Source organism: Mobula hypostoma (assembly GCF_963921235.1).
Source record: "Mobula hypostoma chromosome 5 unlocalized genomic scaffold, sMobHyp1.1 SUPER_5_unloc_4, whole genome shotgun sequence".
NCBI classification, from domain to species: Eukaryota; Metazoa; Chordata; class Chondrichthyes; order Myliobatiformes; family Myliobatidae; genus Mobula; species Mobula hypostoma.
The window spans coordinates 113,948-127,673 of NW_026948116.1; the positions used below are offsets into that span (position 1 = coordinate 113,948).

The 13,726-nt window shown below is 46.3% G+C and overlaps 1 protein-coding gene across 2 annotated transcripts in view; it reads right to left on the minus strand.

Moving 5' to 3' along the window:
* Nucleotides 1-1,085: 1,085 nt before the first annotated feature.
* Nucleotides 1,086-13,726, minus strand: part of LOC134341128 (kinesin-like protein KIF1C) — a 42,617-nt gene continuing 29,976 nt past the window's right edge. For both annotated transcript variants that reach the window (XM_063038902.1, XM_063038901.1), the window contains exon 22: nucleotides 1,086-2,346. In XM_063038902.1, coding sequence (XP_062894972.1) covers nucleotides 1,378-2,346 — 969 coding nt within the window. In that variant the 3' untranslated portion in view covers nucleotides 1,086-1,377. The remainder of the gene's footprint in view (nucleotides 2,347-13,726) is intronic.

Sequence of the window (13,726 nt, forward strand, 5' to 3'; positions counted from 1 at the left end):
GACATTCAAAGGGCTTTCTGCTGACTCCCACCCAGAAGATATTTCCCTGAGTTTGCCCTCCCCCCATAAGCAGTAGTCTCCAGGCCACCTTCCAAAAATTCACATCCCAGATTGAGTGGGCACTCAGCCCTCCCCACGGGCTCCACATCCACCAGTTCTGCTGACCACACACACATACACACACACACACACACACTCTCACACAGTGGCAAGCCAGCTGGAGAAATTAGCACCACCAAATTCACAGGAACACACACACAGTTGTCCGTAGCTGGGTAACCATCAGATCAGATCAGTATTAACATACCTACACCCAAACACTGTTCCCTGCCTCACACAGGCAGAAACCCCACACCGCACACACTCACACCCATCCTGCCACACTCCCCTTGTCCAGTCCTGTCCTCCAGCCTCCGATAAACCCCTCTCCCAAGGCTCTCCTCCTCCTTCCTCCCCTGCACACTTCCCTTCCTCCTCCTGACACACTCCCTTCTTCTCCCACTCCCATCAATCACCAGCCTTTTGTATTCACCCCTACACTCTCTTGATACACCTCCTGACACATGCCACTTTGCACACCTTCTCCACTCTGATAGTCTCCTTTGCACACCTTCCCCATCCCAACACCTCCTCACATAAACGCCCCTCCCTTGACACTCTTGTACCCTCTCCCCTTGCACACCCTCCCCATCCAGGCACTCTCACTGCACACACGCCCTTCCCTTGCACATCCACTTGCCCTATGCCCCCTCCTGAAAAACATTCCCTTGCACACCTTCCCATCCCGGTTACCCTCCCCTTGAACATCTTCCTCTTCGCTGACACACACCTTTTGCACACCCACCATTCCTGACACCTACCTTGCACCTCTTACCCATCTTGACACTTGCCCCTACCCCTTCCTTACACACTCACCTCCTACTGCCTCCCCTGCACACTCATTGTTCCTTTTCCCACTCGCATTGCACAATCACCTGCCTCTTTTGCAATCACCCCTATGCCCTCCTGACACTCCCATTACACACTCTCCCCCCACAATCCCATCACATTCCCTCCCTACAATCCCCTTGCACACCCTCCCCATCCCAACACTCCCCTCACACAAACGCCCCTCCTGACACACACACACCCTTTCCCATCCACATCACTCTCTAGTTGCACATCTGGCACACCTCTTGCCCACCCTCCATTCCTAACACACACCTTCCCTCCTGACACACTCCAAGCCTCCTGCAACGCACTTCCATCCCCTCAACACCTGCCCCTCCCTGCACAAACTTCCTTGCAGCGTTGCCTCTGGGCACATGCCTTGCACCCTCCCTCCCCAGCGCACCTTCAGCCCCTCTCCCCGGTCGGTGCCCGGAGCGGGAGGCTGCGTTAGCCCTGGCTGCCCTTCTGCTGCAAATTGGGTGCCGAGTGCTGTCGCCTCATGCGAGGGGGGGGGGTGTAGGCTCTCTGGCGGGGAGGCTCAGCACGCTGGGGGTGGGGTCCAGACTCAGAACTCCGGCCCCAGTGTTGAGGCTGGGGCCTGCAGTGCTCAGGGGCAGCAGGAGGCCGCTCGTCAGGGGAGGGTGGTCGGCGGGGGAAGCGGGTGCGGCCCCCAGCCCCGTTATCGAAGGAGTTGCGGCGGAATGGCCTCCGGTGCTGGGGGTGCATGGTGCCTGGACCTGGCCAGGCTCTCGGACCTCGTCCTCGAGGCTTCTCGTCCGGCCCAGGCTTGCGCCGCGGTGCCTGGGAGGCATAGTTGGCAGCAGCAGGTGTTGAGCTAGGCCTGTTGCTAGGTTCCATGGGCCCATTGCCTGGGTGACCAGGCCTCTTACTGATGTCAGTGGGCCAGTGGCTGGGGTGAGTGCCAGGATGAATGGACCCATTGCTAAGGTCCGTAGGCCCATTGCCAGGGTGATCAGGCCTGTTGCTGGGGTCTGTAGGCCCTCTACCAAGGTACTCGGGCCTGCTGCTGGGATCTGTAAGCCCGTTGTCAGGGTAATCCGGATTGTTGCTTGGGTCTGTCGGCCTGTTGCTGAGGTCTGTAGACCCGTTGCCAGGGTGACCGGGTTCATTGCTAGGGTCTGTAGATTCGTTGCTGGGGCCCCACGAGTAACGATGCTGTGGGTTGCTTTTAAAGGGGAATCGCAGCTTGCAGTCATGCGGCGGGATGAAGCGGCCGCCTGTTTTCCTGCGCGGCCGGCGGCCCAGCTGCTGTTGCTGCAAGTTGAGGACCCGCTGCTGCTCCTGCTGTAGCCACCGCAGCCGCCCCCGACGAAAGGTCGGATCCTCCTCCATAAGCCGACCGATGCGCAGGGCTGGGCTGCCCACCTCCTCCCCTCCTGTGGCCGGACTCCCATCCTGGAATAGAGGGTGAGTGAGGAGTAAGAGAGAGGAACCTCTGGCCTTGTACCCTACCTGAGGGCCACTCCCCCACTCCAAACCCCTGTCCTGGCACAGAAGGGGATTGGTGGGTAGGGAGCCAGTCTCTGAGGCACTTCACATCTCCTGGCCTCTACAGGGCCCACAACCTCTCTCCCATCCCTGGTGTCTATTCCCTCGCCTCTTTCACCCCAAAACCACACACCGCCCCCTCCCAAATCAGTCTCTGATCCTCCTCACTCACAGTCCCTCCCTAGAGGTTTTCCCTTTGTCTCCCAAGGAACGTACTCCCCCTCACCAGGAACCAACACGGAGACACACACATGGGGTGTACGGAGACACACACATGGGGTGTACAGGGACAGACACGCACACATTCTGTAGAGGAAGAGAGAGAGAGACACACACACACACGTACAGGAGCAAAGACAAATTCATCAGCACACGGTGTTCAGGAACTTGCAGGGGTCGGGGGTCGACAGGGTGAGACTGCTTGTGGGTTACGAAAGGAAAGAAGGCCGGAGAATCAGATTGACAGAGAAAATAAACCCACCTTGATCGATGGGTGAGGCATCGTCAATGGGCTAAATGGCCTAATTCAGCTCCCATGTCTTATGGTCTGCAGGGGTGACTGGTAGACTGGCAAGTGGGAAGCTTCTAAGAGTGAGCTATCAGGAGTGGGGGGGCAGCATGTTACTCTAGACTGAAGGGAGACACAGGTACGGTTCGGAAACCCTGGCCAATGAGAGACACTCTGGTCGGGGAAAGGAGGAGATGCTCTCTGAAGTTAGGCCAATCCTTCGAGTGTAGTTTAGGAGTAGAGAAGAGAGAAGTCAAGAGGGCAAAAAGGAGGACAATGTTTTTGGATCTGGCCAGCAAGGCCCCAAGAAATCTATAGGTATATTGAAAAGGTGGTTACTCCACCTAGTGATCCGCATGGCTGTTCACACGTGGACCACAGAAGGTGGGCAAGACTTTTAAAAAATTATTTCTCATCTGTTTTTATTGTGGAAAAGATCACAGAAGCTATTGCATTGAGACAAATGAGTTGTGATGTCTTGGTCTATTCAGTGCCTTGAAGAAGTACTCAGCCCCCATAAGTATTTTCACATTTTCCTGTCGCAATTCCTATTTTCTGAGCTAATCTACAAAACATTGTGCACCATGAAAAATCAAAAGAAAAATTCCAAAAACTGTCAACAATTTACTATAAATTAAAAACCAAAATTGTGAGGCTGAAGAAGTATTCATCCTTTTTGTATTACTATCCCAATTTTCCTTAGGTACAATATCACCATATAACAATTACAGATTAACAAGTACAGAAACAGGCCATCTCGGCCCTTCTAGTCCGTGCTGAACACTTACTCTTACCTAGTCCCACCGACCTGCACTCAGCCCATAACCCTCCATCCTTTCCTGTCCATATAGCTATCCAATTTTTCTTTAAATGACAATATCGAGCCTGCCTCAACCACTTCTACTGGAAGCTCATTCCACACAGCTACCACTCTCTGAATAAAGAAGTTCCCCCTCATGTTAACCCTAATCTTTTGCCCCCTAACTCTCAACTCATGTCCTCTTGTTTGAATCTCCCCTACTCTCAATGGAAAAAGCCTATCCACATCAACTCTATCTATCCCCCTCATAATTTTAAATACCTCTATCAAGTCCCCCCTCAACCTTCTACGCTCCAAAGAATAAAGACCTAATCTGTTCAACCTTTCTCTGTAACTTAGGAGATGAAACCCAGGTACCATTCTAGTAAATCTTCTCTGTAATCTCTCTATTTTGTTGACATCTTTCCTATAATTTGGTGACCAGAATTGTACACAATACTCCAAATTTGGCCTTACCAATGCCTTGTACAATTTTAACATTACATCCCAACTCCTATACTCAATGCTCTGATTTATAAAGGCCAGCATACCAAAAGCTTTCTTTACCACCCTATCCACATGAGATTCCACCTTCAGGGAACTATGCTCTGTTATTCCTAGATCTCTCTGTTCTACTGCATTCTTCAATGCCATGTATGTCCTATTTTGATTAGTCCTACCAAAATGTAGCGTCTCACATTTATCAGCATTAAACTCCATCTGCCATCTTTCAGCCCACTCTTCTAACTGGCGTAAATCTCTCTGCAAGCTTTGAAAACCTACCTCATCATCCACAACTCCACCTATCTTAATATCATCTGCATACTTACTAATCTGATTTACCACCCCATCATCCATATCATTAATGTATATGACAAACAACATTGGACCCAGTAGAGATCCCTGAGGCATACCACTAGTCACCAGCCTCAAATCTGACAAACAGTTATCCTCCACTGCTCTCTGGCGTCTCCCATCCAGCCACTGTTGAATCCATTTTACTACTTCACTACTAATACCTAACTATTGAACCTTCCTAATTAAACTTCCGTGTGGAACCTTGTCAGAGGCCTTACTGAAGTCCATATAGACAACATCCACCACTTTACCCTCGTCAACTTTCCTAGTAACCTCTTCAAAAAATTCAATAAGATTTGTCAAACATGACCTTCCACGCACAAATCCATGTTGACTGTTCCTAATCAGACCCTGTCTATCCAGATAGTTATATATACCATCTCCAAGAATACTTTCCATTAATTTACCCACCACTGATGTCAAACTTACAGGCCGATAATTGCTAGGTTTACTCTTAGAACCCTTTTTAAACAATGGAACAACATGAGCAATATGCCAATCCTCTGGCACCATCCCCGTTTCTAATGACATTTGAAATATTTCTGTCAGAGCCCCTGCTATTTCTACACTAACTTCCCTCAAGGTCCTAGGGAATATCCTGTCAGGACCCAGAGACTTATCCACATTTATATTCCTTAAGAGCACCAATACTTCCTCTTCTTTAATCATCAAAGTTTCCATATCTTCCCTACCTGTTTCCCTTACCTTACACAATTCAATATCCTTCTCCTTAGTGAATACCGAAGAAAAGAAATTGTTCAAAATCTCCCCCATCTCTTTTGGTTCCACACAGCTGTCCACTCTGATTCTCTAAGGGACCAATTTTATCCCTCACTATCCTTTTGCTATTAATATAACTGTAGAAACGCATTGGATTTATTTTCACCTCACTTGCTAAAGCAACCTTGTAGCGAGAGGATTCGAGTACAGGAGCAGGGAGGTATTACTGCAGTTGTACAAGGCCTTGGTGAGACCACACCTGGAGTATTGTGTGCAGTTTTGGTCCCCTAATCTGAGGAAAGACATCCTTGCCATAGAGGGAGTACAAAGAAGGTTCACCAGATTGATTCCTGGGATGGCAGGATTTTCATATGAAGAAAGACTGGATGAACTGGGCTTGTACTCATTGGAATTTAGAAGATTGAGGGGGGATCTGATTGAAATGTATAAGATCCTAAAGGGATTGGACAGGCTAGATGCAGGAAGATTGTTCCCGATGTTGGGGAAGTCCAGAACGAGGGGCCACAGTTTGAGGATAGAGGGGAAGCCTTTTAGGACCGAGATTAGGAAAAACTTCTTCACACAGAGAGTGGTGAATCTGTGGAATTCTCTGCCACATGAAACAGTTGAGGCCAGTTCATTGGCTATATTTAAGAGGGAGTTAGATATGGCCCTTGAGGCTACGGGGGTCAGGGGGTATGGAGGGAAGGCTGGGGCGGGGTTCTGAGTTGGAGGATCAGCCATGATCATAATAAGTGGCGGTGCAGGCTCGAAGGGCCGAATGGCCTACTCCTGCACCTATTTTCTATGTTTCTTTAAGATTCTTCTTACATTCTTTATATTCCTTGAGCACCTCATTTACTCCATGCTGCCTATATTTATTGTAGATATCTCTCTATTTCCAAACCAAGTTTCCAATATCCCTTGAAAACTATGGCTCTCTCAAACTTTTAACATTTCCTTTCAACCTAACAGGAACATAAAGATTCTGTACGCTCAAAATTTCACCTTTAAATGACCTCCATTTCTCTATTACATTCTTCCCATAAAACAATTTGTCCCAATCCACTCCTTCTAAATCCTTTCGCATCTCCTTAAAGTTAGCCTTTCTCCAATCATAAATCTCAACCCTGGGTCCAGACCTATCCTTCTCCATAATTATATTGAAACTAATATATTCTATATTACCTTATCAATATTGTATATTTCCTTACCAATTCACCCAATTTGTTGATGTAGAAAATTGGGGGATCACCTGTTTCAATGAATTCATAATAATAAACACTCCTTCTCTCTGCAAGGTCCAACAGTGTGGTAGATTTTCAATGAACCAAACTAAAATGAAGACAAGAGCTTTCAAAACAATTCAGAGAAATGGTAACAGAAAAGCACAAATCTGGGGAAGGGTACTAGACCATCTCAAAGACACTGAACATACCTCGGCACTCAGTGCAGTCCATCACGAAAAGTGGAAAAAAAGATGAACCCACATCTACACTGCCCAGGTCAGGCTGCCCCTCCAAACGTAGTCACTAGTGAAGAATGACACTTGTAAGAGAGGCTACTCTGATGCCAACAGTCATTCTGAGTGAGCTGCAGAAGTCAGTGGCTGCAACTGGAGATGAAGTTTAAGGGTTCACAATCTCTAAGGCGTTGCACAAAAAATGTATTTAAGCAAGAGTGGCAAAGAAGCAGCCTGGGCTTTAAAAATATATATATCCTTGCCCGTAAAGACTTTGCAAAATGTCACTTAGAAGATACTGTAAAGATGTGGAAGAAGGTCTTGTGGAACTTTTTGGCCCCAACACTAAGTGGTACATGAGGCGTAAATCTAACCTGGTGCAGCAGCCAGGTGGCACTGTCCCTACTGGGGGAGGTAGCACCGTGCTGTGGGGATGCTTTTCTGCAGTAGGGAATGGAAATCGGGTCAGGATTGATGGGAAGATGAATGCTGCTAAATACAGACTGATCCTCAGTAGGAAGTTCATCTTTCAGCAGGACAATGACCCAAAGCACACTGCCAGAGGAACCAGGGAGTGGCTTCAAATGAAGAAAATTGATGTCCTTGAGTGGCTCAGTCAGAGTCCTGACCTTAACCCGATCGAACATCTTGGCAAGACCTCAAGATTGCTGTTCACACCACTCTCTATCTAACCTGGCACTGCTTGCGCAATTTTGCAAGGAGGAATGGGCAAATCTTGCTCCATCACATTGTGCAAAACTAACAGGAACTTATCCAAAAAGACTACTGGCTGTAATAGCTGAGAGGCAATTTTCCCTGTATTTTGGGCTCTACTGTGAAAACAGGAGCATGTGATTCACAAAAAAAAAATTTTCAGTTAAATTGTTCAAAATCCCTGGTTGTAATGCTCATTTCTGCAAACAAAGGGTTGGGGGCCGAATACTTTTACAAGGCTCCAAACAGGGAGAACTGAGGAGTTTTAAGGAAGGATAGATCCCAAGAGCCTGACTAAGTGCATCCTCAGACTTTACTGGGATCGAGGGAAGAAACAGTGAAGGACCCTGCAGAGAGATTTAGCCACAGGTAAAATCCTGGAAGACTGGTGGGTGGTTCATATTGTACTTGGAGTATTGTGTTCAGTTCTGGTCACCTCATTATAGGGAGGACATGGAGAGGGTGAGGGTTTTTACTGTGAAGTTTTCTTTGGAGAGGGTGCAGAGATTTATCAGGATGCTGCCTGGATTAGGGAGCATGGCTTATGAGGTAAGGTTAAGCTAGCTAAGTTTTTTCTTTTTGGAGCAAAGGAGGATGAGAGTTTACTTCATTGAGGTGAACAAGATAATAAGAGGCTTAGATTGAGTGGACAGCCAGAGATCTTCCCCAGGGTAGAAATGGCTAATACGAGGGGGCATAACTTTCAGGTGACTGGAGAAAAGTACAGGGCGGATGTCAGAGGTAGGGTTTTTTTTAAAAAACAGGAAGTACTGAGTGCATGGAATGTGCTGTCAGGGATGGTGGTAGAGGCAGATACGAGGGGTGATTGATCAGTTAGTAGCCTAAAGTAGGAGTCAATTGTAGAAAACCTAGCACATTTATTTTTCAACATAGTCCTCTCCTACATGTACACACTTAGTCCAGCTGTTGTGGAGCATGCAGATCCCTTGTTTATAGAAGTCGGCGTCTTGGAAATCAGAAGTGGTCCACAGCAGGGGTGTTTGATATGTTCATGGCCTAAGGTAGAAGGAGATTAGTTATACAGCTCTCGTTACATGCACGTGCAGTTCAACTCTGAGAGATTATGCAGAAAGTTTGAAGTTAATAACTCATCTTCTTCTACCCTAGGCCACGAACTTATCAATCACCCCTACTGTGGACCACTTTCTGGAGGTCCAAGACACCGACTTCTACAAAGAAGGGATCCGTATGCTCCACGACCACTGGACTAAGTGTGTACATGTAGGAGGGGACTATGTTGAAAAGTAAATGTGCTAGGTTTTCTACAATTGACTCCTTCTACCTTAGGCCATGAACTTATCAATCACCCCTCGTATGTTAGCGATGTTGAAGAGACTCTTAGACAGAGGCGGGGGGGGCACGGCTCTGTTGGTAAAAAATGAAATTAAATCATTAGAAAGAGGTGACATAGGGTCAGAAGGTGGTCAATCATTGTGGACAGCGCTAAGGAACTGCAAGAGTATAAAGACCCTGATGGGAGTTGTATTCAGACCCTCAAACAGTAGCAAGAATGTGGTTTTCAAGTTACAATGGGAGATAGAAAATACATGCCAGAAGAACATTGTTACAACGGTCATGGGGGACCTCAATATGCAGATAGATCAGGAAAATCAGGTTGGTGCGGGATTCCAGGAGGAGGAATTTCTAGAGTGACTACGAGATGGCTTGTTAGAGCAGCCCGTGGTTGAGTCCCACTCAGGGATCTGCTTTTTCGGATTGGGTGCTGTGCAATGAATCAGAATTCATTAGCGAGTAAAATGATCATAATATGACTGAATTCACCCGGACATTTGAGAAAGAGCTGAAGTCAGATGTATCAGTATTACAGTGGAGTAAAGGGACTTACAGAGGCACAAGGGGGGAGTTGGCCAGAATTGATTGGAAAAGAACCTTGGCAGGGATGACGGCAGAGCAGCAATGGCTGGAATTTCAGGAAGCAACTCAGAAGGCACAGGATATATACATCGCAAAGAGAAAGTATCCTAATGGCAAGATAACACAACCATGGCCACCAAAGCCAACATTAAAGCCAAAGCGAGGGCATATAATAGAGCAAAAATTAGTAGGAAGTTAAGGAATTGGGAAGCTTTTAAATACCAACAGCAGGCAACTAAAAAAGGCATTAAGAAGGTAAAGATGAAATACAAAAGTAAGCTAGCCAATAATATTAATGAGGATACCAAATGTTTCTTCAGATATACAAAGTGTAAAAGAGAGGCAAGAGTGGATATTGGACTGCTAGCAAATGATGCTGGACAGATAGTATTGAGGGAGAAGGAAATGGCAGATGAACTGAAAAAGTATTTTGCATCAGTCTTCACTGTGGAAGATGCGAGCAGTATGGTGGAAGTTCCAGGTGTCAGGGGTCGTGAAGAGTGTGAAGTTACCATTACTAAAGAGAAGATTCTTGGGAAACTGAAAGGTCTGTAGACAAGTCATTTGGACCAGATGGTATATACACCAGGATTCTGAAAGAGGTGGCTAAAAAGATTGTGGAGAATTTGCAATGATCTTTCAAGAATCACTAAATTATGGAGTGGTTCTGGATGACTGGAAAATTACAAATGTCACTCCACTCTTCAAGAAAGGAGAGAAGCTGTAAAAAGGAAATTATAGGCCAGTTAGTCTGACCTCAGTGGTTGAGAAGATGTTGGAGTCGATTATTAAGGATGAGGTCTCAGGGTACTTGGAGGCATATGATAAAACAGACCACAGTCAGCTTGGTTTCCTCAAGGGAAAATCTTGCCTGACAATTCTGTTGGAACTCTTTGAAGAAATAACAAGCAGGATAGACAAAGGAGAATTGGTTGATGTTGTGTACTTAGATTTTCAGAAGGACTTTGACAAGGTACCACACTTATGGCTGCTTAACAAGCTACAAGCCTGTGATATCACAGGACAGACGTGACCATGGATAAAGCAGTGGTTGACTGGCAGGAGGCAAAAATTAAGAATAAAAGGAACCTTTTCTGGCTGGCTGTTGGTGACTAGTGGTTTTCATAAGGGTCTATGTTGGAACCTATTCTTTTTACATTATATGTCAATGATTTGGATGATAGAATTGATGACTTTTGCAAAGATTGCAGACAATATGAAGGTAAGTGGAGGGGCAGGTCCTTTTGAGGAAATAGGGAGGCTACAGAAGGACTTAGATTAGGGGAATGGGCAGATGAATACAGTATCGGGAAGTGTATAGTCATTCACTGGTAGAATGAGTAAAAGGGTAGACTATTTTCTAAGTGGAGAGAAATTTAAAAAGTGCCTTCACAATCTCTTTGGTCACCTCTTTCAGACTCTTGGTGGTACACCATCTGGTCCAGGTGACTTATCTACCTTCAGACCTTTCAATTTCCCAGGAAATCTTCTTTCTTGTAAATGTAACCACACACTTCATGACCCATGACACCTGCAACTTCCACCATACTGCTAGAGTCTTCCAAAGTGAAGACCAATGCAAAATACTTATTTAGTTCATCTGCTATTTCGTTGCCCCATTACCTTTTCCAGTGGTCCAATACCTACTTTATGTACCTGAAGAAAATTTGGTTTTCTCTTTAATATTATTGGCTAGCTTACCTTCGTTTGGTTTTTAAAAACTTCCCAATCCTCTAACTTCTCACATTTTTGTTCTTTTTGCCCTCTTTTTGGATTTTATGTTGGCTTTGACTTCTCCTGTCAGCTATGGTTGCATCATTTTGCCTTTAAAATACTTCTTCATTGGGATGTATCTATCCTGCACCTTCTCAATTGTTCCCAGGAACTCCAGGCATGCTGTTCTGAAGCTGTCCCTTCCAATCAACTTTGTCCAACTCGTCTCTCGTGCCCCTGTAATTCCCTTTAGTCCACTGTAATACTAATACATCTGACTTTAACTTCTCCTTCTCAAATTGCAGGGTGAAGTCTATCATATTATTATCACTGGCCCCTCAGGGCTTCCCTTTGCTGATCCAGTTTACCACTTTATCATCCAGATCGTTGACACAGATGACAAACAACAAGAGACCTAGCACTGATCCCTGCAGCACACCACAGGCCATCAGTCAGAGAGGCAAGCATCTACTGCCACTCTTTAGCTCCTCCCGCACAGCCAAAGTCTCATCCAATTTACTACCTCATCTTGAATGCCAAACAACAAAACCTTCTTGACCAACTAAAAGAAGGCAACTAAAAAAAGTCATAAAGGAGGAAAAGATGGAATACGAAGGTAAGCTAGCCAATACCATTAGAGGATACCAAAAGTTTCTTCAGATACATAAAGTGTAAAAGAGAGGTGAGAGTGGATATTGGAACCTTGTGGGATCTCGTCAAAGGCTTCGTTAAAGTCCATGTAGGCAACATCCATTGCCTTCATCAACTTTCATGGTAACATCCTCAAAAAACTCCAAGATTGATTAGACACAACCTACCACGCACAGAGCCAAGCTGACTATCCCTAATCAATCTTTGTCTATCCAAATACTGTACTCATAACTGATCCCTTAGAATACCTTCCAATAACTTTCCCTCGTACTGATGTCAGGCTCACCAGCCCACAAGTTTCTGGCTTATTCTTAGAAACTTTCTTAAGCAGCAGAACGTTGGCTATCCTGCAGTCCTCTGGGACCTCACCTGTCACTAAGGATGATTTAAATACCTCTGCAGTTTCCTCACGTCTCCCACTGAGACCGAGGGAACACCTTGTCAGGCCCTGGGGATTTGTCCACCCTAGCCCGCCTCAGAACAGCACACTGCTCAGGAATCTGTATCGGGTCCGTGACCTCGCTGCTGCTTTGCCTCACTTCTATAGACTTGGTGTCCATCTCCCGAGTAAATACAGATGCAAAATATCAATTGAAGATCCCCCCCCCCAACTTTTAGTTCCCCGCATCTTCCAGCGACCAATTCTGTTCCTTGCAATCCTTTTGCTCTAGAATCTCTCAGGATTCTCCTTCACCTTGTCTGCTAGGGAAGCTTCATGCCTACTTTTCGCCCTCCTGAAGTGTTCTCTTGCATTTCTTGTAATCCATAAAAACCTCATTTGATTCTACCTGGCTATACCCGCTATGCACCTCCTTGGTACAACATTATGGGCCAAAGGGCCTGTACTGTGTTTTATGTGTAATTATTTTAAAAGGAGCAGCAAAGACAAGCCAGGAAACAAGTCCAGCGAGTCTGACATCAGTGGTGACTATGTTATGGAGGGGATTCCAAGGAAAAGGATCCAACAGTATCCAGAATGGCAAAGATTGATTATGGGGTGGCACGTAGCATAGTGGTTAGCACAACAGTTTAGATTACCAGTGACCCGGGTTCACTTCCCGCACTGCTTGTACATTCCCCCTGTGACTACGCAGGTTTCTTCCAGGTGCTCCGGTTTCCTCCCACAGTCCAAAGATGTACCGGTTGGTAGGTTAACTGATCATTGTAAATTGTCCCATGATCAGGCCAGTGTTAAAATGGGGGAGTTGCTGGGCAGCGCGGCTCAAAGGGCTGGAACGGCCTATTCTGTGCCATATCCCAATAAATAAACGTACACATAAAAATAAATATCAGCACCTGGGGAAGTCACATCTCACAAATATGCTCGGAGATTATAGGATACTGATGATGCTGGGGCAGAGGACATGGTCAAGGTTCCATAGGGAACGTTTGTCTGGGGAGCTGGATCACGTGGATCCAGGGGCGAGTTAGATGACTGTGCTCAGAGGGTGATGCTGGCAGACCAAAGAGCTGTGACAGGTGGTTGGTGCTGGACCCACTGTTCATCATTGATAGAAACAGGTTGGATGCAAATGTACAAGGCATGGTTAGGAAGTTTGCGGATGATACTAAGTAAGTAGTGTTGCAGATCCTCTGTTACATGTTCTTTCGTATGACATGGGCAATCATGGTCCATAATTGTTTTTGGCAAATTTTTCTACAGAAAAATTGCCTTCTTCCGGGAGGTGTCTTTTTATGACGGGTGACCCCATCCATTATCAAAATTCTGCAGGGGTTGCTTCTTGGTGTCAGTGGTCGCATAACCAGGACTTGTGATGTGCACCAGCTGCTCGTACGACCATCCACCACTTTCTCACATGGCTTCACGTGACCCTGATCAAAGGGCGAAGCAAGTGCTACACACTGCCTAAGGGTGACCTGCAATCTAGTGGGGGGAAGGAGCACCTTGCACCACCCTTGGTAGAGATGTATCTCCACCCTACCACCCAGGTGCTCTAGATAGTGA